This window comes from Microtus ochrogaster, chromosome 4, assembly GCF_000317375.1.
Source record: "Microtus ochrogaster isolate Prairie Vole_2 chromosome 4, MicOch1.0, whole genome shotgun sequence".
Lineage (NCBI taxonomy): Eukaryota > Metazoa > Chordata > Mammalia > Rodentia > Cricetidae > Microtus > Microtus ochrogaster.
Genome location: NC_022011.1, coordinates 28,375,310 through 28,398,777, shown reverse-complemented (window position 1 = coordinate 28,398,777; position 23,468 = coordinate 28,375,310). Strand labels below are relative to the sequence as shown.

The following is a 23,468-nucleotide window of genomic DNA, read 5'->3' as shown; positions in this document are numbered from 1 at the left end:
AGGCGTGAGCCACCACCGCCCGGCCAGAGCCCATCACTTAAAGAGACCTGGCAGCGTTCTCAGGCCCCTCCCTCACACTGCAGGTCAGAGGCCCAGCATGAGCAGCTAGCAGTACACAGGGCCCTCTTGCTGATACTCGATGAACCCGTGGTCCGACTCGAAGGCTCATGGTAGCCAGGCCTGCCAGCTCTTCCTGGACTAATGTCTTGTTCTCCAAGACCATGGTGGCACCCCCAGGTCAGCCAGCAACATGAGGGTGTTGGTCACTCAAGCACATGTAAAGACACGAGGGGAGGGGCTACTGTTGTATCACAGCTAAGCCTCTGTGTGAACTGAGGGGGCAGTTACCATACCACAGCACTCTCCAGCTCCATTCTCCTAGAGCCTAACACAAACCCTCCTGCTCCCCGCAGACAGACAGCCACGATTAATTGAGGGAGACAGGCTGCTGATTGAATTTTTAATGAGTAGCAACATCTGTTTCCTTCCCAGAGTAGAGCAGCAGGCTGTCTCAGTTCCCTGTGGGATCCTCATGGGTTCATGACCTCTGACCTGCCCTTCTCACGAGGGGCATGCACACACTATCATAAAAATGGGGGGCATGCACCCCAGCCATACCAGGACAAATGAGGAGACCCCAGTCTCCCTAGAATGGCCATCAGGCTGCTGGGGGCACCGTGTCCTCTCTCATCAGGGCCTGGCTGAACTTGAGCCAGACACCGGGGAACTAGGTCAGCTGGGAGCTAGGGGGCTGCATGGGTGATGAAGGATGGGAAAGAACAAGCTTGGTGGTGAAGGACGGGAAAGACCAAGCTTGGTGGCCACCCAAAGGCACTGCGCGCCTGTGGCTATGGCAGACAAGACACATCTGCAGAGCTGTTTGACACAGCTGCATCCATGAAAGGCAGCGGCTGGGGGAGGAGGGAGCTGTCATTCTCCAGTGATTAGAGCAAGGTCTCCACAGTTGGGCAAGTGGGACATGCCTGTTAGCTTCAAAACAGACCGCTTTTCATTTCATCTCTCCTCGTGCGGCTTCTACTGCCTGGTCACCCCCTGAGAAGGGCCCCGGAGCCATCCCCCCTTGACTTCCAACAGTGGATGCAGCCTCCAGAGGCTCCTAGTGACTCATGGCCACGCTGCAGGGAGAGCCGCATCCCCGCCCTCCTGGAAAGGATTAAACTCTCTGCTGAGCTCTGAGCATCATCTGCTCATCCACCGAGCTTGTCGCCCTCCCTGGTGGCACGTAGGTCTCATTAACTGCAGCGTGAACTGCTGGAGCGGAGCCATCGCGGCCCTTCTCTGGGTTACTAAATGTTTCTGAGGCGGTAAGGACCCTCTGAGGACAGTGACGGGCTCCAGGCACAGCAGTCACGAGGCAGAGGCACAGGGACAGGTGACATGCAAGCACACGAGGTGTCTTGGACCTGGGCCAGGGGCTCCAATCAGTGGAGGCTCCAGGCTCAAGGCAGGAACGGGAAGTGTCCTGCAAGCTTCTCTCAGGAGTGAATCCAGAGCCAGGTAGTCAGTCACCAGGTAGGCCAGCTGCCCAGGGAAAGGAAGCTATTTGGAGATTTACGTCAGGGCTAAGTTCTAGGAGAAGTCCTCAGACAGGAGATCACGGTGGCAGCTTCTTCAACCTCTCTTAAAACAGCATAGGGTGGTTCTAGGCTGCTCTAAGTCAAGCTGAGATTCAGGGACAGACTTACTGACAGGCTTCCCGGGGTAAATGCTACTCCAGGTGCAAGAAGAAGGTGCCAAAAAACTGGCCCCAAACTTCTTTTCGGAGCCTGCTGGACGCTTGGAGCACTTTACTGGGGACCAGGGACACCCAGCAGACTGGAGGGGCAGATGGAGGTCACACCCTGCCTTTCCTGTCCCAGCCCAGCTGGGGAGAGGTGCTCCTTCCCCTCCCCCTCCATCTTTGTGCTTTAATTAGTACTTCCTAGCAGTACAATCCCTCTGGGAATGGGGCTGGAGAATCCAGGGAAAGCCACAGCTGACAGCGGTTCTTAATTAGCCAGGCCCCTCCGGGTGGGCGCCAAGCGGGTGGGAGGCACAGCAGAGTAAAGGGGAAGCTCCAGGCATTGACTCTTCCAGTTCAGTTAGCTTAGTGAGTGACCAGCTGGGGGCTGCAGACGCACAAGACCCCTCACGCTGGGATCAGGCACTAGAACTATCAGTTGGTTTACTCTCTCATCCCTAATCCCCCAAAAGCAGGGATAGCTATTGTCTACCCAGGGACCCAAGGCTCAGATACCACCTCAGGCACTTTACTGCCCCCTCTGGGAAAATCTGTCTACAAAGACCCCCAAAGAAGTGATTACAGTCAAGGCCACCAGAGGACACAGTAAGATACCATCTAAAAGAAAGGAGCCTCACCAGCCCCTCCCCTCCCCTCCCGCTATGGCCTCCTAAACCAGGTTATGTGTCTGCTGTACTCTGCCACAAGCCTGATGTAAGGAAAACCTTAATCCGAGCATCTTCCAGTATGGGATGCACATCAAGCCCCTTGTAGAAGAATCTGAGGACCAAAATGAAGGGTCATCTTTGCCCACAACCTCAAGATCCTGACAGCTGTGGACAGAAGTCAACTCCTTTCAGGGACATCCCCTGACCCCATTTTGTCTACATCTCTGGACTGGGTCACTCACCTGTCGGCTCTCACTTCTCCAGACTCCATTAACGGTTTTGGTGGGGGCAATGGTGACCACAGGGGGAGTGCTGGGGACACTGTGACCCCCAGGGGGGACAATGATGGGACCCATGGGCACTCTCTTGGGCGTGCTGGCTGGAGAGCTATGGTTGGTAGCTGGGGAGGACACAGGGGACGATTCGCTGCTCAGTGAAGACCCTGTGGAAAGAGAACACAGAAGCTCAGGAGCTACATCACCGCCATGCTGCCCACTGTACCCACACGTCTGCAATTCCAGAACTCTCACTGGAAGTGACGCCCCAGGGTGGCCAGGCAGGGAAGGACCCAGTAACACCAGCTACTCAGTATGGTCCTCTTCACCCAAGGAGAGCGGGAAGCAGAGGCCAGGTGTGGTCAGCAGCTCAGTCTCCTTAAGTATTGGGCATCTTTGCTGGCCTCCCTGTCATACTGCCTTTTAGGCCTAGAGGTGGGCAACTAATTTTAAAAAATCTGAGATATAATCCACTAGTTTAAAACCGTGTCAACATGCTTCAGTATGTCCACCATAGTGAGTGAATACTAGAACAGCCTCGCCCCAGAGAGACAATATTTCTTCCCCCACATAGCGAGAGAGCAGGCAGGAAGGGGGATGGGCAGCAGAATTCTTGGGGTGCCATTCCCACTAGGACATGATAGTTGGGGATGACTTCAGTCAGATGGCCAATGCTGACGTTGGGACAGAGCTTTGCTCTGTCTGGAAAAATTCTGCCACCTGCAGAAACAGCTTGTAGAATTGTGCAGAGCAGCCCCCTCCCCAAACAGTTCCCAGTCAAGCAGCCCTCTTGTTCACATGCCTACCTACCAGGGTCTGACCCAGGTAGGCAATGAGGCCTGAGGGCCATAGCCTAAGGAAGAACCCTCTAGTTCTCAAGATGGGCAACAAACCCATTGCCCATACCCAAAGAACTATGTAGTCTCTGCCCCATGGCTGGGCAGGGAAAACTGCTACAGTGATAGCCCAGGAAAAGGCTTCTAGAATCTGGAGCAGGCAAAGCATAGGGTTGGAGCAGCCAGGCCTGGGGCTGGCCCTGAGAACCTTGGGAACAAGGTAGCTATCATTCATGTGTTAGGGGAGGCTTGGCATCCAGCAGGAGGGCACCCCTCTGTGCAGCTAAGAAATCCTGCTGTCAGCAACACCCTAGGGTCTGCAATGCCAACCCAGGTATAGGTCCAAAAGTAAGGGCTCCTGTCAGCCACAGACCTTGAGAAAGTCCACGCAAGTATGACATGAGTCATGCCTGCGGTCACACTAAGTGGAACTGAGGTAACACTAAGTCCTAGGCTGGCCTGTTCTATGAATGCTCCCGACAAGAGAAGCCACCAGGAGCAGAAAGAGCCAAACTGAGCACACTGTGGGGTACAATCACCTTATTCAGAGACACACTGAGGCAGGGGGCCAACTTTTCAGACAGGGTCTTACTACATAGCCTAAGCTGACCTGGAACTCACCACCAGGTGTCTCTTCGACCATGCCAGACTTAAAAACTCAATCACTTTCAGGAATTCTAAACCTCCTCAAACAGCAATCTGCTTGTGTTTGCCACCATCCTCCCCAGGAGGCCCATGGTATAATGCACATGTCTTTTTTTTTTTTTTTTTCCTTCGAGACAGGGTTTCTCTGTAGCTTTGGAGCCTGTCCTGGCACTAGCTCTTGTAGACCAGGCTGGCCTGGCCTAGAACTCACAGAGATCTGCCTGCCAAGTGCTGGGATTAAAGGCATGCGCGCCACCACCCGGCTTTACAGGCTGTCGATTTTTATGTATGTTTGTGTGCAGGTGCACATGTGTGTGAAAGTGCGTGCAACAGTCAAACTACAACTTTGAGTGGATTCCTCAGGAGCAATGCTTACTTACTCTGGTTTTTTTTTTTATTGTTGTTGTTCTGTTTTGGATTTTTGAGACAGGGTTTCTCTGTAGCTTTGGAGACTATCCTGGAACTAGCTCTTGTAGACCAGGCTGGCCTCAAACTCAGAGAGATCCGCCTGCCTCTGCCTCCTGAGTGTTGGGATTAAAGGCATGTGCCACCACTGCCCGGCTCACCCCCTTTTTTAAAGATAGGATCTCACTCTAGAGCCCTGGGCTGGTCTGGACTCATGGCAATCCTCTTGCCTTTGAATCCTGAGATGAAAGGCGGAGCCATTTCAAGCAAAGGCAGTCTGCACACATCACCACCATCAATGTGAGAACATTTTTATAACCTCCAAAGAAACGGGCGTGCAAGCCTTCAGCCATGTCTGCTCCACCCCTGCATCCAGCTGTCTATGTGGACAGATTTGGTGTTCCTTGTACCAGAACTCCATCCATACTTCAAGGTTGCTGCTGACCTTCACACCAACGAGGACTAGTCACCAATTTCTCAACCTCCCCGGCAGCTACTGTGAGTAGCAGCTACCTCACACTGCACAGACACTAGCACACAGGCTATCTGCACACTAGACTGAAAACAGTTAACACTTGCACATAGAAGTCCACCAGCAGCCAAAGCAATGGGTGGCTCACACTACCCAGCTACCTGCAGAAGCTGGGCCACAGTTGAGGATAGGTAGATGGAAGTGACCCTTCTCAGTAAACAGGGACCTCCCAAGGCAGTCAGCTCGACTGGGCTCCATCCTTCTCCTCCCCATCCTAACCCAGGCAGGCAGGGGACCGACTAGTGCAGGGCAGGATCTGGTGTGGTGCTGGCTCAGAGAGGATGAGGCTGGCCATGGACAATTAGCAGCCTAATCCCATTGGAGATGGGAGGCCAGCGCTCACCAGCAAGAGCCTTGGGATCAATACCTCACAAGGCGCTGCCAATTAGTGAGGCTGGCGCCTGGCTCCCAGCCCTGTGCTCTTGCTGTGCTGCCGGAGCAGGCGGGTCCGCCATCACTGTAATTAACTGCCGCTATCCAGCCGGAATGGCGGAGTGGGTCAGAGAGCTGGAGACAGCCTGCAGATGAAGAGGCGCGCGGTGCCTGCATCACCTTTGCTGCCTGATTCCACAGATCAGGCCGAGACCCTATGGGTGGCGCATGTTATTAACAGCTGAGCCCCCAAAGACAAGAGCTAGCTTGGGCAGCCCTAGCCAGCTAGTATAGATACGAGCATAACCGTACAGACAACTGCTGAGCGTCAACGGAACGGTCTCTCTTCCTGAATCCGTGTGTGTGTGTTTGTGTGTGAGAGAGTGATTTCAAGGGTCTTAATTGTTCTCACTGTATTCATTGAGTGTCTGATTGAACCTGGAGCTCAACTACTGATGTATGTGACTGGCTAGCTTGCCCCGGCATCCTTCCATCTCTGCCTCCTAGGGAGCTCACATGGGCACAACGGGCACTTTATCCCCAGCTCCCAAAGCCACAGGCCTGGGCCCAGCCAACAAGGAACACAGGAAGTGAGGAGGGTAAGGGCTGTCCCACATAGCCCTGTGTATCTGCGGCTTGACTCTGTGGCACAGTACCTTGCTCAGCAAAGGAAGGGAAGAGTTGCTGAACCAACACAGTATCAGAACAAGCCCGTGGCTCCCAAGCCCAAGGATGGCTTGAACAGACACAGCCCACCCCTTCTCATGTGATGGAAACAGGGTGAAGGATTCTGGGACAGTTAGCAAGTCCACAGAGGGCCTAGTTCCAGCCTCTGTGAAGAAAGGACCCACTAAGTCCCAGCCCCAACCACAGGGCAGGCAAGCCCAGAGGTCCCTGCACCTGTTCTTATGGCCGGCCACTCCTGTCAGGTATCCTCTCTGTCCCCATTAGCTCTGACAAAGCCTCTGAGTAGAGAAAGCTGTACTGCTATGCATTCCACTGGGCCTGCAGTCTGGTGTCTGGGCTGGTAGAGGGGTCCCCCATCTCAGGGACTGTTTCTTTCTTCCCTGTAGACTTGAGCTACTGCCACCGGGCCAGTCTGGGAAAGGGCACATATCACGGGATAAGAAAGAAAGTCCAACCAGCTCTATGGTCAACTGCTGCGTGCGGAAAGTGAGTGCTAGGACCAAGGCACGGTGACCCCAGGCAGGGAAGCCTCTGGACCCCCCCCCCCCACAGGTCCCAGTGTGGTAGGCACAAACACCCAGGCATGCAGCAGCAAACACTAGAGATGGCATCAGCCATGACCCGCAGCTTTGAGGAGAGACAGCCAAGCAGAATCACAGGGCAGCCATGTGCTGCTGGACAGGCCTCGCCTCCTGCTCCGCCAGCAGGTCTTCATGCATGCTGCAGACCCAAGGGTGGGTGGCCTCGGTGCCCAGCTGTGAGCCAAGGGGGATGTTGGCAGCTGCTGAGGTCCTGTACCCAGGACCAGTCATTAAACCCAAGTCAACAAGGAGGAAGGTGCTGAGATTTCAGAGGAACACTTTCCAGGGCTACTCGACGGGCCAAGAATATGATTGCAGCACACAGCACAGATCAGGAAGAATGGAGGCTGGGAGGGGGAGGAGCCAGCAAGAGTCCCTTGGGTTGGGCTCTGCCCCAACACCATCAGGACACTGGAGGGGGCGATATATATATGAGAGAGCGAGAGCGAGAGCGAGAGCGAGAGCGAGAGAGAGAGAGAGAGGGGGAGGGGGGGGGATCTGGGGAGGGAAAGCGACGGGATGTCACCTTGGCACCAGCCTACTTGCCTCTCCTGTCACCTGGGCCAGCTGTGGCTACAGACTCTTCCTGCCCTTCCTGGCCTCTTGCACGACAGCTAGCCCCACTGCTCACACCTGAGCCACAGACAGACGGGGCTCTAGACACCCGCTGAGACGCCTCCGCCCTGCCAGTGGCAGACTGACAGGCAGGCCGGCCCGCCAGGCAGGCCATTTGTTTCGTTGCTTTCTCTGAAAGAGGCAGATTTACAAGGAGATGCACATAGGATGTGTAGCCTCCACCAGCCCACCCTGTAGCAGATGCAAGCAGGTGGGGGCTACCTGCCTCAACACAGAGGGGTGTTCTCCAGCCTCGGCCTCTCTGGGGGCTGGATATGGATTTCATCCACCACCCACAGTAACTAAATGCCCCTGGGTTACAAGGTCTGCGACAAGACAGGCAGGCGGCGAAGGCTCGGAGAACTGGGGATGTCTAATCAGAAGCTAAACCACTGCATTCCACCCTGTCAGCCTGCTCGCAGGTGCCCAAGTGGCGAACAGTGGGTACAAGAAGGATCTTCCTCCCCTCTCCCCCATGTACTTCCTGGGAAAGAGGGGGCCCAAGGCTCCAGGTGTCCTGGAACCGAGGGTACATATAGCTCTGAGTGCTGTGTGGGCCTTCCGACAATCAGCTAAGGACATGTGGGCTCCCGTTGCAGCCCCGCCCCCCTCAGCAGACGGCACCAGGGCCCCATGGGAGATGAGCAGATTGTCACACAGCTTGGGCCCTCCCTGGCAGCACCCGGCTTTATCTCTCACAGGTGGGGGCAGTGACGAGGAGGACTCTACAGATTGCTCTCCATAGAGTCCAGGGAGCTTTTGTCTAGGGCAGCTCTGAGGACTGTCTATGGGGCCAAGCTGGAGGTTTGAGACATGGCTCCGGGTATCAGAGTTCCCAGAGGCTGCTGCCAGGGGCTCCCAACACCCCTCCTTACCCAGTAGCTTAACAAAAACACTGAACACCCTGGGGACCCTTGTTCAAGGCAGCTGTGCTAATGTCTAGGAGGTGGGAAGCACAGAGATGAAAACCCCTACAAGAGCAGCAGGGTGGGCAGGGCCAACAGGTGTGCCCGACGGCAGTCTCTCAAACTGGGTTCAACCACCGGGAAACATGAGCTCTGTGCTGAAGAGCCTTTGCCGGGGAAAGGACAGCGCCTCTGACAGGGTGAATCCCATCCTGTGCAGCTGAGAACCTAACGCTGTCACAACACACGGATGGAAGCAGCTTCAGGACGGCTGAGTCTACACTGATGGGAGCAGCTAGCGCAGGACAGATCCAGGGGTCCAGCCTGGGGTGGGACTTACTCAAGCCCATAGCCTAATGCTTCTTCCAGAAGCCAGTGTACAAACTGGGGTGCTCCCTGTGTCCTCCTTCCTCCTAGGAAGCCTGTATCTGGCATCATAGGGAGGCCAGAGGACAGTGGACCTGCAGCTGCCTAGGCCTAGCCAGGCCAAGAGAACCACAGCAGTGGGAACTACGGTGGCTCACTAGGTTCCCCTAAATTTACAGATTGAGGACATTAGCAAGGGTTAAGCCAGGAGGGGAGGAGCAAAGCCAGGGGCAGTAAGATTGGAAGGTGGAGAGGCTGGAGAGATGGCCCAGAGGTTAAGAGCATGGGCTGCTCTTCCAAAGGTCCTGAGTTCAATTTCCAGCAACCACAGAGTGGCTCACAACCATCTATGATGGGATCTGGTACCCTCTTCTGGCATGTAAGCATACATGCAGACAGAATACTGTATATGTAATAAATAAGCAAATCTTTGCCAGGTGGTGGTAGCAGATCTCTGAGAGTTCGAGGCCAGTCTGCTCTACAGAGGAAGTTCCAGGATAGGCTTCAAAGCTACAGAGAAACCCTCAACAACAACAAAAATCTATCTATACCTATTGGAAGATGGTATAGATACAACCGAACCCCAGAAATAGCATGGGGGAAGGAGTCAGGGCCACACTCATTATGCAGTCTATGCCTATTCTGTAGTTTCTCTCTAGAGCAAAACAGACTACATCAGAGGCACCCACTTGTCCTAAAAACAAAACAAAACAAAACAAACAAACAAAAAAAAAAACCCAGACGCTCAGAGAATTAAGCCAACCTGCCAGGGCACACGGAATGTAATTAAAGGTGTCAGGATGTGAACTGGAGCTGGCTGGGTGAATCTAGCATCTTCTGGCCTGTCATACCTTGGCCTTCCCTTAGGCTAGGGCTCCCACCTGGCCAGCTGGGCATGACCGAGCCCCATGGGGCCAATGGAGGACTTGGGAGGGGCCGGCTTCTCTTCTCTGGGGCAGAGCAAATGAGGCGGCATGCTGATTGCATTGTCTGGATTGAATTTTTAAACTGTACCCTCGAGACACGATGAAGACATCAGCCTAGGAGAGCACAGTCAGACGGCTAAAAATACAACGATGTTTCCAGGAAAGGTGGGCATGGGACAGAGCTTGGGGTGAGGTCAGGGGTACATGGAGCAAGCCCCTGCAAAGGCAACAGCACCAGCTCTGGAAGCCACCACCCCTCTACTAAAGAGCCTTCCACTGCTGGAGTGGGCCGAGAGCCACCATGGGCTTTCAGGGTAGGCAGCTCAGAAGCCTGCCTTGTAGGGGCCTCCAGAACACAAGCCTGGAATTGCCTGAGATCAGTGTCCCCAATCTTCAGGCTCAGCTTTCCCTCACAGTGACCCGGAGGGAGAGTCAGAGAGTCAAGAGCCAAAGCGAGACATTGGGTGGGTCCTACCTGCCTGCCTCCCCATGGGATCAGCACGGGAAGGCTGGATGCCCTGCATAGAAGGATGCAACAGCTAGGAACCACATGGCAGATACACCAACCCAACCTGGCACTATCAGAGCAGGCTAGGGACTGGGGACTTGGGGGAGGGGCTGAGGGTAGATAGGCAATCCTGCAGGGGACACAGAAAATGTTCTGGAGTTCCAGGGAAGGTGACAGCCGCACAATATTAAAGGTTGAGAGGGACTGGCTATATGGTTCCCGGGTAGGACTTGCCTAGCATGCACAAACAAGGCCTGGGTTCCATCTGCAGCACTTTGTAAACTGGGTGTGGCAGCCATCAAGAGAACAGAAATTTAAGCTACACAAACAGTTCCAGGCTAACCTGGGCTACAAAACACCCCATCTCAAGAAAATATTTAAACAGGGCAGTGGTGGCATACGCCTTTAATCCCAGCACGCACCAGGGAGGCAGGAGAAAGCGGATCTCTAAATTTGAGAACAGCCTGGTCTATAGAGCGAGTTCCAGGACAGTCAGGGTAACACAGAAAAAAAAATCCTGTCTCAAAAACAAAAACAAAAACCACCACAAAATTTAAAATGTGGCTCGGGGAATAAAGTAGTCCGGAAGCACCTACCTGATAAAGGTTCTGATAATCTTGACAGTCCGAAGCCCAGGAGGCAAATCCAGCCCTCCACAGCCCACAGCCTAGTCCTCCTGCACCACACTGGTGGGTACCAAACAAGGAACTTCCTCCTCCTAGAACCGCTGGCTTCAGCCCTAGCTCCTGTTCAGGTCCTTGCAGAAGTTCTCAGCAGTGGACAGAAGGATTCACTACTGTGACCCCCTCTGAACTTTATAGCTTTAGCATCTGTATGACACACCATCCCAGCAATGCCACCAATCCAACAGCCTGGTCCAAGCTGAGGTGGCGAAGAACGGCTAAGGGTCCTGGCAGATCAGGGTGGGGGGAGGGGGAGTAGGCCTTCGCTTCACTCTGCTGTCAAGACGCCCAGTGTCCAGCAAGATAGGAGACCAAGGCCCAGGCCCAGCTGGACACCAGAGTCAGTGCCAGGATGCCCTGGGGTCCCCAGGCTACCTTGTGTGTATAGACACCAAGCACCCCAAGTCTGAGATTCCCATCTGTACAGGGGGAAGATTCAGGAGACAAGTTGGCAAACACAAGTCTGAGTCGGCTGCACTGCTGACTCCCTGTCCCAAAGAGGCACAAAGTTCCCGGGCACCAGATGCCCAGGTCATAGCCAAAAGAGGGTAGGCCTGGGGGACACTGTACCTACTGTCTCCCATCTACCCTATTTCCACCCACCGAGGCCTGCAGCCTCTGGCACTTGGCCCACCAACCGGCCATAGAATTGCACCAGATGTGATGTTGGGAGATGAAGAAGCAGATGTGGCCAGCTTCTTCAGGGCCACCAGAGCCAGGCCAGCATCCAACATAGGTGGGCTAGTTCAGGTGTGGTTCTTATCAACAGCCCCCCTCCACGAGGTAGACGGAGAGGCCTGTGTTGGGTGGAGGTGGACCACCTTCCCCCTGCTCTGGTACCCCTATTGCCCATTTCAGTCACGTCCCCACCTCTGCCAGCACCCAGAGTAAACTTCCATTCCTACAGAGCCTGAGTGTAGGCCATCGATGGCTCCTGAAGCATCCCTGGGGTCCAGGGCCTTGGGACGTTGAGACAAAGCAGATGGCACCTGGGTTTCCGTACTTTGGCTACCTGCCTCTGAGCAGCGAGTCCAGGAGGTGCCAGAATCCAAAGGGCTCAAAGTGTGCAGGAATAAACTGACCCATCTGTGCCATTGGCACTCCCTGACCAGCATGTCACAGGGCACGAGAAGTGCCCCAAAAGCAGAGCCAAGGGGGCCTAAGAGAGCCTTGTGTGCCAACAAGAAGACTAAATTCAGAAAGGGCCAGCTTTGCCCAAAGCAACACACTATGTCCCAGCTCAGAGCAAATCTCTGGTCCCTCTAGGGCATGTGCCCACTCGATCACAAAGAAGAGCCAAAAGGATACAGGCTACAGTGGCTTTGGCTATACCGGAAACCCCATGCCCTCTGCTATAGCAGGGATGGGGAGGCACACGGCTGGCACTAATTAGGTCAAATAACAGATAAGAGGCTACCCCGAGTGAGGTGGGGCTCCAGGACGCAGCCACTAGGAATCTACCACAGCCTTCCCCATGGCAAGTCCACTTGCCCACCAAGGAGCTCCTACAGTGGCCACTGAAGCTAAGGAGGGCAGAGGCGGGCAGAGGCAGGCAGAGAGGAAGGCACAGCGAAGCAGGGTGTAGGTCTGGGGTCAGGAGCTAGAGTTATGATGATGGCTGCATCCAGGCTGGTCCTGCCTGGATGCAGTGTGGGGTAGGACGACACGCAGGCTGCGCAGTTGTCTCCTGTGGCCATGCCAGCCAGAGAGATGCACTTTGTGGGTGGGCAGGGGGCATCCCATGAGCTGGTGGCCTGGTGCCTCTTACCTCTGGGCTCCTCTGCCTGTTTGGCGAGTTTGCGCAGCGCAGCAGCAAAGCTGGAGGATGGCGCGGCCTGGGCCGACAGCGTACTGCTGGTGGCCGGGCTACCGGTGGGCACCAGGGCGCCATTGAGTGGCGAGGGGGTGAGGGGGTTGACGGTGGCGGTGGTCCTGGTCGCCGTGGAAAGCATCCCTATTGAAGGGGACTTGGGCTCATGGCTCATGCCTGAAACAGGAAAAGAAGAACCAGTGTCACCCAGAGAGCAGAGCGCCAGCACCAGAGGGGCTGCAGCGGCATGCAGCAAGAGCCGAAGGCCACAGGAGCAGAGCACAGCCAGCGCTGCAGACAGCAGACCCATTCCCACAGTCCAACTGGCCCCACGGGTGTGAGGGCACCTCAACGATGCTGGCCCCTGGACCAGCTCTCCAGAACCAAGCCTAGAGACGGTACCCCAAGCGTCATATCCAGGGCCCTACCAGACCCAAGTGTTGAGGAGGGAGACTGAGGCAGGGTCTGGAGCACAGAGCTGAAATGACCAACGAGACAACACAGCAAGCAGCTGACAGTTACAGGGCTGGAACTACCAGTCATCTGCAACAGCATTGAAGATGCCTGCATAACTGCCCCATATTACAGAGAAGGAAACCCAAGGCCCCAGTGCGGTCAATGCAAACACAGCATCTATCACTTCTCAGGCCAGCCTGGGGTCATACCTTCCCTACATTCTCTGACTCTCCAATCTACCTCAGATGGGAGGGGTTGGCAGCAAAGAAGACAGACAAACTACAGCCCCTGGTGAAGCCTTCCAGTCCTCGGGGCAGATAAGACAACACTCAAGCCACAATGCCAGAGAAGAAGCTCCCACAGTTCTTGGCAGAGTCCCGGTTTAGGAGGCCACCCCAAAGGTCTCATCCATGACTGTGAGCCAGACCTGCCCAGCTAAGCTTTCAGTCCCTGACCCAGAGACTCCAGGCACCAACCTTGGGGCAGTTTACAATGTAGCACAGGGTCTGGAATGAGCTGTTAACCAAAGTTGATCAAAAGCCAAGAAACGCCAATTGGCACACAGACCTGAGCCCCAGCCTTCGCCACTACACAGCTACCTCGGGTACCATCAGCTCCTCCACCCCGGCAAGCCGGCACCTGCCTCCAGTCCTCATTCCATTCAGTGAAGGTGTCCTTGGACTCATTGCACAGATATGAGTGGGTAGACCCAGCACAGGGTGGCTCAGAGTAGGACTGGGACCACCCCAGCGCAGCGCTATGTCCTGTGTGACACAAGCTGCCTCAGACCCAGCTACCCACACCAGGTGGGTGCCAAGGCAGATGGAGATGCAGCTCACTGTATACAGCTGCAGGCTTATCTTCCGAATCTGAGGAGGAAAACGTGCCACTGTGGGGACTTTCAAGATGCCTAGGGGGGTCTGGGCAGACACGGCAGGCCCAGTAGGTGTGGGGAGATGGCAGAGAGCCGGCAGAGCACAGAATGTGTGGTGAGTAGGACCCCTCCCCCTCTGTACCACATGCTACCAGTGTCCCCATCATGCTCCTGTGGGGGACCCACTCCTGGGGTCTCCAGCAGCCTCAGGTCCAGAGCATAGCTGCCCTTCCTCCCATTCTTAGGGGGGTCCCCCAAGCCTAGGTCCTGGAGGTATCAGTATGTTCCCAGCATGGGAAACTGCTCTCATGTCAGGTCACTTAAAATAGAATGCCAAATGAGCGGCTTCATTAGGGGGAGTCTAAAATTAGCATCGCTCCTCACATGCGCACATGGGGCTGGTGGGGGAGGGGCGGGGAACAGCTTCGGGTACCAGAGAGGATACACTGCCAAACTGGGGGTGCTCAAGAGTCCCCTCACTCACTGGCCTAGACCCATCAGAGCTGGTGCCTGTTCTGTGTCTGGCATCCTCCGCAGACAAGCCACCTCCAATAGGCAGGGGCACCAGGAGAGGTGGGCATAGGATGCTTGCTCTCCTTGCCCTCATTAGGGGGTATTTATTAACTTCTCTGCTCCCAGCCGTTGACTGAACCCTCATCTATGAGATCACCTCATGTGAATTCATTATCCTAACAGCTGGGAATAAGCTCTGTGGTGCAAGGGCCATGATGGATGAGGCCAGGAGCTGCCTGCACAGTCCACGCAGCTCAGCGGGGAAGCGAGCCTGGATTTAGGCTCCTGCGCCACCCTACACAGGCTCCTTCCTGTTGCTTTGTCCAAGCATTCACTCGCAACTAAATCAGCTTTAGCTTTCTTCTCTCTAGATCCATCCAGAACTCAGCTGAGAGCTCGGGTTTCTGCCAGAAGCCACTACGAGCACCCACAAAACGGTCCAGGACCGCCAGGTTGCCTCGTGTACCCTGCCTTGCCTGCCCCACATAGAGTGTTTCCTCCCCTTTCTCTGCATAGGTTTCTAACATGGCCAGAAGCATCATTGCTTTTGGACCCTGCCAAAAGTCTGACCCCAGGGTACCAGGCAAGTGATACTGTCCAATTCCCCTCACTCCCGTCCTGCACTGCTGACCCCAGCGGGCTTCACGGCCAGGGGAGGGGTCCTCCAATGCCACTTCCCTCCTGCTGTATGTCAGGAGTTATTAATCAGCCCAGCCTCCCTCCCGTTGAAGCCGTAATTACTGCCCCTTTCATCCCAGCTCCTCCCAGCACCAGACCTCAGGCTTGCTCCTTCTGCTCTGTAATTACCAGCTAATAGCTGAGATGAATTTTCTGGAGGCCCGGTTCAAGCACCAATCCGCCCCCTCCTCCCCCAGCAGCCCCTCACCCCGGGGTAATTACACCCAGGGAAGCGGCACCCAGCAGAGCAGAGCTCTCAGGCAGTCTGGACCTGGATGCTCGCTCTATCTGCTCCTCTCCATCATTTCTCGTTACTGCACACTGAAATGTTTGTGAACAGACAGGGGCTGGCCCAGCCCAGGCTGCACACCCGCCCCCCTTGATCCCCGCTACCCTGAGGGTGATGCTTCCGAAGCTCTAACAAGGCTGGGGTCACCCTGCTGCAGGGACCCAGCGGCTGCAGTAGTACAGGGTGCCACGTGATCCTCAGAGCCTGGACGGCTTCATAATAAATTCATTATTATGTGTGCTGCCAGCTTGTTTTGAGGGCACCCATGTGAGGCAGCTTCTCCACGGGTGGAGTAGGGAGGCCTGCTGATGTTCAATGGTGAGCCTAGGGCCCAGGCTGCTACCGGTGCTCCCAAGGTCAGTTCCCCCAAGGTCTCCCCCAGCACAAGGCATCAGAGCAGGGAAAACAGCAGATGGTGGCTCCTGACCCAAGACCCTAAAAGCAGAGAAAACAGCAGGCAAGTGGGGGTGGCCTGGATATGATAAGGGCTCTGATCTGGGGGTCAAAGGGGAATAAAGCAGCCAGGCAGAATGAGGGAGGCAGAAGAGGCTACCCACAGCTTGGAGTGCAGTTAATGCCTAAGCAGCCTCTGGGGTTCCCTGCAGCCACAGCAGGGCAGAGGATGGGGACACCCTGGGTTTACTGACACTCCTCAGCGTCTCCCTGTCCACCACCAAGCTGTCAAAGGTCCTGCTGACTTAGTGTTCAAAATACTTGGAGTACTACTGTGCGACAAGAGGGGCCACATGAGTGGCTCAAAATTGTGCCAAGAAATGGTGTGCAAACTTGTCACCCCAGGTACTCAGAGGGCTGAGGCACGAGGACCGCAGGCTCACTGCCAACCCAGTGAGTCTTAGTGAGAACCCATCTCAAAACAAGTAGTAAAAAGGCGGCTGAGGAGGTGTGCAGGGCCGCAGGGCCCAGAATGGCAAAGTAAGGGAGGGAGGGAGGGCGGGAGGCTGAGAGGAAGAGGACAAGAAGGCACCGCACTTGGCCAGTATGCTTGGCCAGTATGCTTGGCCAGTATGCGGCCAGCTGACAAAGGCCCCCGAGAATCACCTGATGAGGTACAAAGCAGCAGATCAGGAGCCTCAGAGGTTCCCAGGCGGCAGCAGGGATGAAAGGGAGGCAACAGATGGCAACGACATTTGACGCGATTATTCTAAGTGGCTGCTGTGTGTGAGAAGCCTGGCGTGGGCAGAAGAAGGGCCGCAGAGCCACCCACACCAGCTCGGCAAAAACCCACCAGAGAAGAAGGCTGCTGAGGTCGGGAAGCCAGCAGTGAGGGCTGAGGCTACACAGGCGGTGGAACCAGCTTGGAGTCAGGCGTGTGAACGTGGCTTCTGTAATAGTAAGGCTCCCTCCCTGCAGGTGCCCTTCACATCACAAGATCCCACAAACCAACCTGAGCAACAGGCAGGAGGCAGAGCTGATCCTGTCCTTCTACAAATCCCCTTGCCAGCTGCTGCTAACACTATGGCCAGGGACTAGGGACCTCGCTGTGTCCTGTCCTCAGTTTGACTACTGTACCTATCCCATACTGCCTCCCGGACATAGATGCTCTGCCATTCCCCCAGTTCAGCTAGGTGTTTTCCCCAGAGGGCAACTGAGGCTGGAAGAGAGCCACACCTTGTTCTAGGCTCTGTCCTGTACCACTGAATTGGCACCCACTGGGCAGGAGGAGATGCTGGGTTCAGGGACCCTTCAGCAGCACCTGGCCTCAACAGTGCAGACAGCTGTCCTGGGGAGCCCACCACATGCTATGCCAGTTACATGTGGACAAGGAGGACAGGCAGTCTGCTGCTAGGCAACATATCCCAGCAGCAGCTTCTGTACACCCAAGGCACCTTTAGACACCTCATCAGCCACAAAGAGCTCTTTCAGCAGACACTGCTGGACTGCACCTCAAGTCCCAAAAAGAAAACGCCCAAGCTGTCCAGGACTGAGGCTATGTGCTTTCAAGTTTCCGTGGGATGGAGGCCTGGAGCCAGCAGGTCAAGGCCAGGGCCCTGAGTGGTTGAAGCCTGCTGGGAGGCTACAGGCATGTGAAGCCCAGTTCCCCAGTGATTCCCAGGTCCCCCCAAGACAGGCCTCCAGTCCCACTTTCTGTTTCGGCTGGAGGAAACTGAGCAGGCCCAGGGGACTACATGAGAAGTTGGGACAGAAGTCCTAACTCAAAGCCTCTCCCACAAGGCCCTGTACCCAAGCCGGAGCTAGAGACCAGGCCATACACCAGCCACTACTTCTCAGCACATCAACAGGTGCTAGGTGCCAGGCAGATTCCTGAAAGAGGGCTGGAGACAAGGCTAGCCAGGCTGCTTCCCGCTAGGCAGAAGGTAGGTGTACATATACCCTAATGGAAGTCATGCTCTACACTGAAGTTCCTTGGTCCCAGCCAGTCACCAGCTCTACCACAGGTCGGGCAGCCTTTGAGGGTCACCTTCAGCTTTCCCGACCAACCATGGGGAGCCAACCACGCTCTGGCTGCATGGGACACAGTGACCTGAGTCTATCTGCCCTAAAGTCATGTCATGTTGTTTAAATGAGAACAGAGGGACGATCTTAAGGCAGAGTTCAAGTCAAAATGAAGATTCAGTTTCATTCAAGCCACAAAACTACAAATCCCCAAGTCAGGGGGTCCCACGATTGTCTCTCTAGGTCTCACGTAGATACACTCCCCGGCTCTGGCCTCACAAGCAGACAGGGCAGTATGCAGATTCCAGGAACTGGAGACACAGGGTCCCACTAGGACCCTCAGGTTCCATTCCAGGATGTTAGCATGCTGACTCCTTCCTGAACTCAAGAGGAAGTGGGGAAAGGACCCACCCAGAAGCATCCCTCTTCTCCGACTGCAGCCTGTTAAACCAAATCCACCTGTCACTCAAATCAGATTGTGGACTTGCCCAAGATTGTATCGTAAATAGTTAAGTTGCTCTCCCCAAGGTTTGTCCCAGGGGGGCCTGCAGAAAGGTGCTGACCACCAAGCCTGATGACAGCTTGAGTTTGAAGGTGCAAGGAGAGAACCAACTCACAAGCTGACCTACACACACACACACACACACACACACACACACTAAAGAAATATAATTTTAAAATTAAAAAATATCCACTTGGGGGCTGGGACGTATCTCAGGAGCAGCCTGCTTGCCTGGACACAAAGGTCCATTCTTCCAGCTGGCTCCCTAGTGCAGTGACACATGGGGACGTGTGTGTAAACTGACAATGTGCATGGACCTGGACTACAGACCGCTGCAGCAGAGTTCTGAGGAGTGCCCCTACAAGTATCATCTATGTAGGACAAAGTCACTCGAGGACTGAAAGAAAGCTCCAGAATATTGTCTCAATATCAGACTCTTCTACCATCTTCAAAACCCAACATGCCATGCCCAGGCATCATTAAATGTCTCACTGGGGTTGGGGGTGGAACCAACCAAGTACCCTCAGGCCAAGATGGACTCCTTCAGAGAGAAACTTCCTCCACAAACAGCTACAATCCAGGACAAAGAGGTTACCACCTCTAGGTTGCATGTGTTCTTTGTCCACCTGAGTGGCCAACCATCCACATCCAAATAATCTTGGCAGTTTAGGCATACCCACATCCTGCAGAATTCTAATGGGGAACCTCTGGTGTGCAACCCAGATTTGACCCAGCCCTGCAGCAGGATGGCCTAATGCCTGAGACCCAGGCTACTAGAGATTCCCATGTGGGGAGACAATACTCACAGCCAAGGGTGGCTAAACACAGGATCAATTTCCCTCATCAGCACCTCCACCCCAGGGCAGGTGAGAGCCAGCAAAATCCTGACCTGAAACAAATGGGACCAGCAGCTTGGGCAGGGATCCTCAGTGTTGGAATATCGGCATGTTCACCGTGAGCTCCCATGGAGAAGCAACCCAAGTCTACATACAAGACCCACGGATGCGTCCTACACACGCGTCCTAGACACGAGGCCTAATGTGAGTTTATTTACTTTTAGCTTGCATCCCCTCTGAGAACAGTACGTGCTTTAAGTGCTGTCTCGCCAACCCCAAGTCCGAAGTGATCCCACAGACCCCAACATGCCAGATCAGTAACCGTTGCTAGGCCACATTCCCAACCCCAGAGTAATTTTAATAATTTGAGGTATAGGACAGTTTCACAGTATAGAGTTTTCTACTGTGGAACCAGGTCAGTGTTTACAACTGGTTATGATTTTGGAGTGGTTAGGGGTTTTGGTTCAGGGCTGTTTAACCAGTCTTAAAGACTTAAAAGGCTTATCTCCACATTCCCTTCCCACTTGGGAACTGTTATGCAGGTAGAGGCGTGGTGCATAAGGGACGGACACCAGGAAACTTCCAGTCAACTTCTCAGAACCCCCTAGCCCACTTCCCCAAATTCAGTCTATTTCATGGGCTCTAGTTGGAAACAGCTGGGCATGGTGGTGCACAACTTTACCCCAGCAGTAGGGAAGTAGGGAAACAGAGGCCTGTGGTGTGGGCTCAAGGCCAGCCTGATCTACATAGCCGTTCGAAGGTTCGAGGCCAGCCATGTGTTACATGGTAAGACCCTGTCTCAGCAAGATAAAACAAAGTAACAGATAAGACTGAGGCTCCTAGCTATATCACAAGTAGAAAATATCAAGAATGGAAACTGGGGGCTGGAGAGATGGCTCAGCGGTTAAGAGCACTGACTGCTCTTCCAAAGGACCGGGGTTCAATTCCCAGCATCCTCACAGCAGCTCACAACTGTCTGTAACTCCCAAGATCTGACAACCTTCACACAGACATGTATGCAGGCAAAACACCAAGGCACACAAAATAAAAATAAATTAAAAAAAAAAAAAGAATGGAAAGTATATTTACAACCATAACCTACTGAACATGGTAGTGGTCCACAAAGTTCCCCTTACAACCAGCAGCTAACCTGGGACAGCAGCTGCTTCCTGACACCAGGAGAAGTGGCCACCCCCAAACAGCAGTACCCTAGAGGAAGGTTCCGATTCATAGTAAGTGAAATGAATTTGTCTATACTGCAATCCTAGCAAGGCTCTAAGTTCAAGGCCATCTTTGCTACACAGTCAGTTGGCTATAGCTGTCCAGCCTGGGCTACAGAAGACCCTCTCTCAAACAAAAATAGCACCCCCCAAATGGGGGGGGGGGACTGGGGAAATGGCTCAGTGGTTAAGAGCACTTATTATTCTTGCAGAGGACCTGGCTTGGGTAGCTGGAACCTACATGGTGGCTCACAACCATCTAACTAGGGAATCCAGTACTTTCTTCTGGCCTGAGATCACCGCATGCTCATGGTGCACATATACACCTGGCAAAACACTCATACATATAAAATGAAAACAAATCTTAAAGAGGGGGAGGGACTGGTGATAGGGCTCTGTGGCAGACGCCTCAAATGCATAAGGCTGTAGTTTCCATGCCCCGTCCCTGGCCCCAAAAAGAAACAAAAAAACTGAAGTGTGACTTCTACCCAGTTTGCACTGCTTTCTGTCATAAAGTTCAAAGTGTAAGTTGAGCCATCTGAAGCCTTCTGCTCGGCACCTTGAGCCCAGAGACTGGCAAGTAGCTAGTGAAACCGGAGCTGCGCTTTAGTTAAGGGGTACACTGCACCTAAGAGATGAGGTCTGAGGCCCCAGGACTAAAGGAATGGTTATCATCCTAGCTCTGCTCACCAGACATACGCTCTGGGAAAAGAGAAGTTGGGGAAGGGTCACCTGGATGGGAAACAATTACAGCATACACCTCCCCAACCCAGGTGAGGTCAGTGGTCACCCCTGGCCATTCAGGGACTGGGGGCTACAGGGCTGATACTTAGACCATTTTCTTAACCCTGGAGTAGGGACCAGACTCCACCAACAAACAGGTGGCAGAATACAGGGCATAGACCTCAGGTCTTAGCACCTGGAGGAACACCTGCATGCACTCACTATATGTGAGAAAAACACCACACCCCCCAAGGCAAAAACACAAAGACAGGCGCACACCAGCAGCCCATGGCAATAATTCACTCTCAAAGTAAGTGTTTAAACAGGGTCTTCGTTTCACACCAGCCAGCAACCTGTCCCTTGGGGAGAGATCTGGAGTAGGGACAGGACAGAACTTGGATCCTGGCTTTTCTCCAAGCTTGGCAGACTGCCCCATGAGTCCAGTGTCTGACCACAAAGTAGGAGACCTGGTTCGGGAGGCCAGAGCCCATTTGGATGCAAAGACTCAGGTTATGCCTATCTGGCTGCAAAGTGTCTGGATTCGGGCTGCCCAGCACACCCTGGGAGATCCTGGGAAGACACCTGCTCCAACTGTGTTGCAGGCCCCAGTGCCTGCCCCCAACACCACTAGGAAAGGGAAGCCAGCATTAGTTGGAAGGAGCTCCGAAAGCTGCCATCTGTAGCCTCAGTCTGCCTCAACTTGTGAGCCTGTTGTCCTCAGTTCAACACATGGATTTTCCTTTGGGACGGCTTAACCTGTCCAACATCAATATGGCTCTGACCAAAAGCGCACAGATCAATTGTTTTTATTGCTGCTTGCTGCCACAGGCTCACCATGTAAGTGCGGAGGCAGAGATGAGGGGCAGGGTGTGCTGGAGCGCCTCCCAAATTCAGCCCCGAAGTCTAGTGCACGGTCCCTGAGGAAGCAGCAGGTTGGGAGAGGGTATGTTTGTGCACACAGGCACTCCAGCTGATTTTGGAGATCCCAGGGACAGGTGACACTCCAGAACAGTGGTAACCCCACCTAGCAGCATAGCACAAAGGCTTATTTATACACAGAAAAAGGGTCCCCCTTCTGCCCACCAAGAGGACAGAGTATCTATTTTTTTTAAATATTCATTTATTTATTATGTATACAATATTCTGTCTGTGTGTATGTCTGCAGGCCAGAAGAGGGCACCAGACCTCATTCCAGATGGTTGTGAGCCACCATGTGGTTGCCGGGAATTGAACTCAGGACCTTTGGAAGAGCAGGCAATGCTCTTAACCACTGAGCCATCTCTCCAGCCCCCGGACAGAGTATCTAGATCTACGTTCAAGTTCCAGGGACACCATCACCCTTTATGGGAACTGTGGGTGTCAGGTGTCCCATAAGCACCAGTAACACGCACTTGATAGTCAAGGCACCTGCCCAAGGCCACACACAGGCTGTGAGAATTCAGAGCAGCCAACCAGCTAATCATCCCACCCTTAGGCTATGTTAGTCCCTTCTCTTGCTTTGCTGGCCTCTGCCCACTCTGGGGCACACGAATCATTGCATCTGAGCATCCCCGAAACAGGACTTCCACATGTCCATCTCACAGCCCTGGAACACATCTGTAGCCCCTCCCTCTGACCTGGCACCTCCTAAGTCCCCACTAATTACAACTTAAGGAACCAACTACAAACCCACAGGGAAGGGCTCAGGACATACTTAGACCAGATACAACTCAGGTCCAGATCATCTCCAGGCTGAGGACCTTCCAGCAGGAGGACCAAGGGTGGGAGTGGAGTAAGACAGTGCAGAGGTCCAAAGCCAAGCATGGTGGGGATCAGGAGTTCAAGACCAGGTGGTAGAGTGACTGCCTGGCAAGGAAAAGACACCAGTTCCATCCCCGCCACCTGATAAAGAGTGACGGCACACTTTAATCCCAGTACTCGGGAGCAGAGGTAGGGGAATCAGAAGTTCAAGGTCATCTTCAGACTGCAGGTTGATACCAGCCAGGGCAGAATACCTCATCAGAGAAGAACAGCCCAGACAGGAGACAGAGCGCTTGGGCTACACAATGAGAGGCTCATGTGAATAAATTAGTTCAGCTGTGGTACTAGCCTCTAAACCCAGGAGAGGCAGACAGATCCTGAATTTGAGGCCAGCCTGGTCCACAAAGTTTTTCACGCCAACCAGAACTACATGGTAAGACTATCTAAACACAACAAACAGGGCTGGAGAGATGGCTCAGCAGTTAGGAGCACTCGCAGCTTGCAGAGAGGACAGTGGTTTGATTCCCAGAACCTACACTGTGGTTCCCAATCAACTCCAGTTTCAAGGGATCTGACGCCCTCTTTTGACCTCTGAGGGTACTGCACACACGGTACACAGACATACACGTAGGCATTCATACAAACACATAAAAATAAATCTTCTAAA

The 23,468-nt window shown here is 54.1% G+C and overlaps 1 protein-coding gene across 7 annotated transcripts in view; it reads right to left on the bottom strand.

Moving 5' to 3' along the window:
- Gse1 (Gse1 coiled-coil protein) overlaps nucleotides 1-23,468 on the bottom strand; it is a 340,677-nt gene that overhangs the window by 14,360 nt on the left and 302,849 nt on the right. For 5 of the 7 annotated variants that reach the window (XM_026778660.1, XM_026778661.1, XM_026778664.1 and 2 more), the window contains 2 exons: nucleotides 12,514-12,732; nucleotides 2,652-2,851 (listed from right to left, as the gene is read on the bottom strand). In XM_026778660.1, the coding sequence (XP_026634461.1) occupies nucleotides 2,652-2,851; nucleotides 12,514-12,732 (419 nt within the window). The remainder of the gene's footprint in view (nucleotides 1-2,651; nucleotides 2,852-12,513; nucleotides 12,733-23,468) is intronic. The other 2 variants (XM_026778662.1, XM_026778665.1) reach the window with 1 other exon arrangement.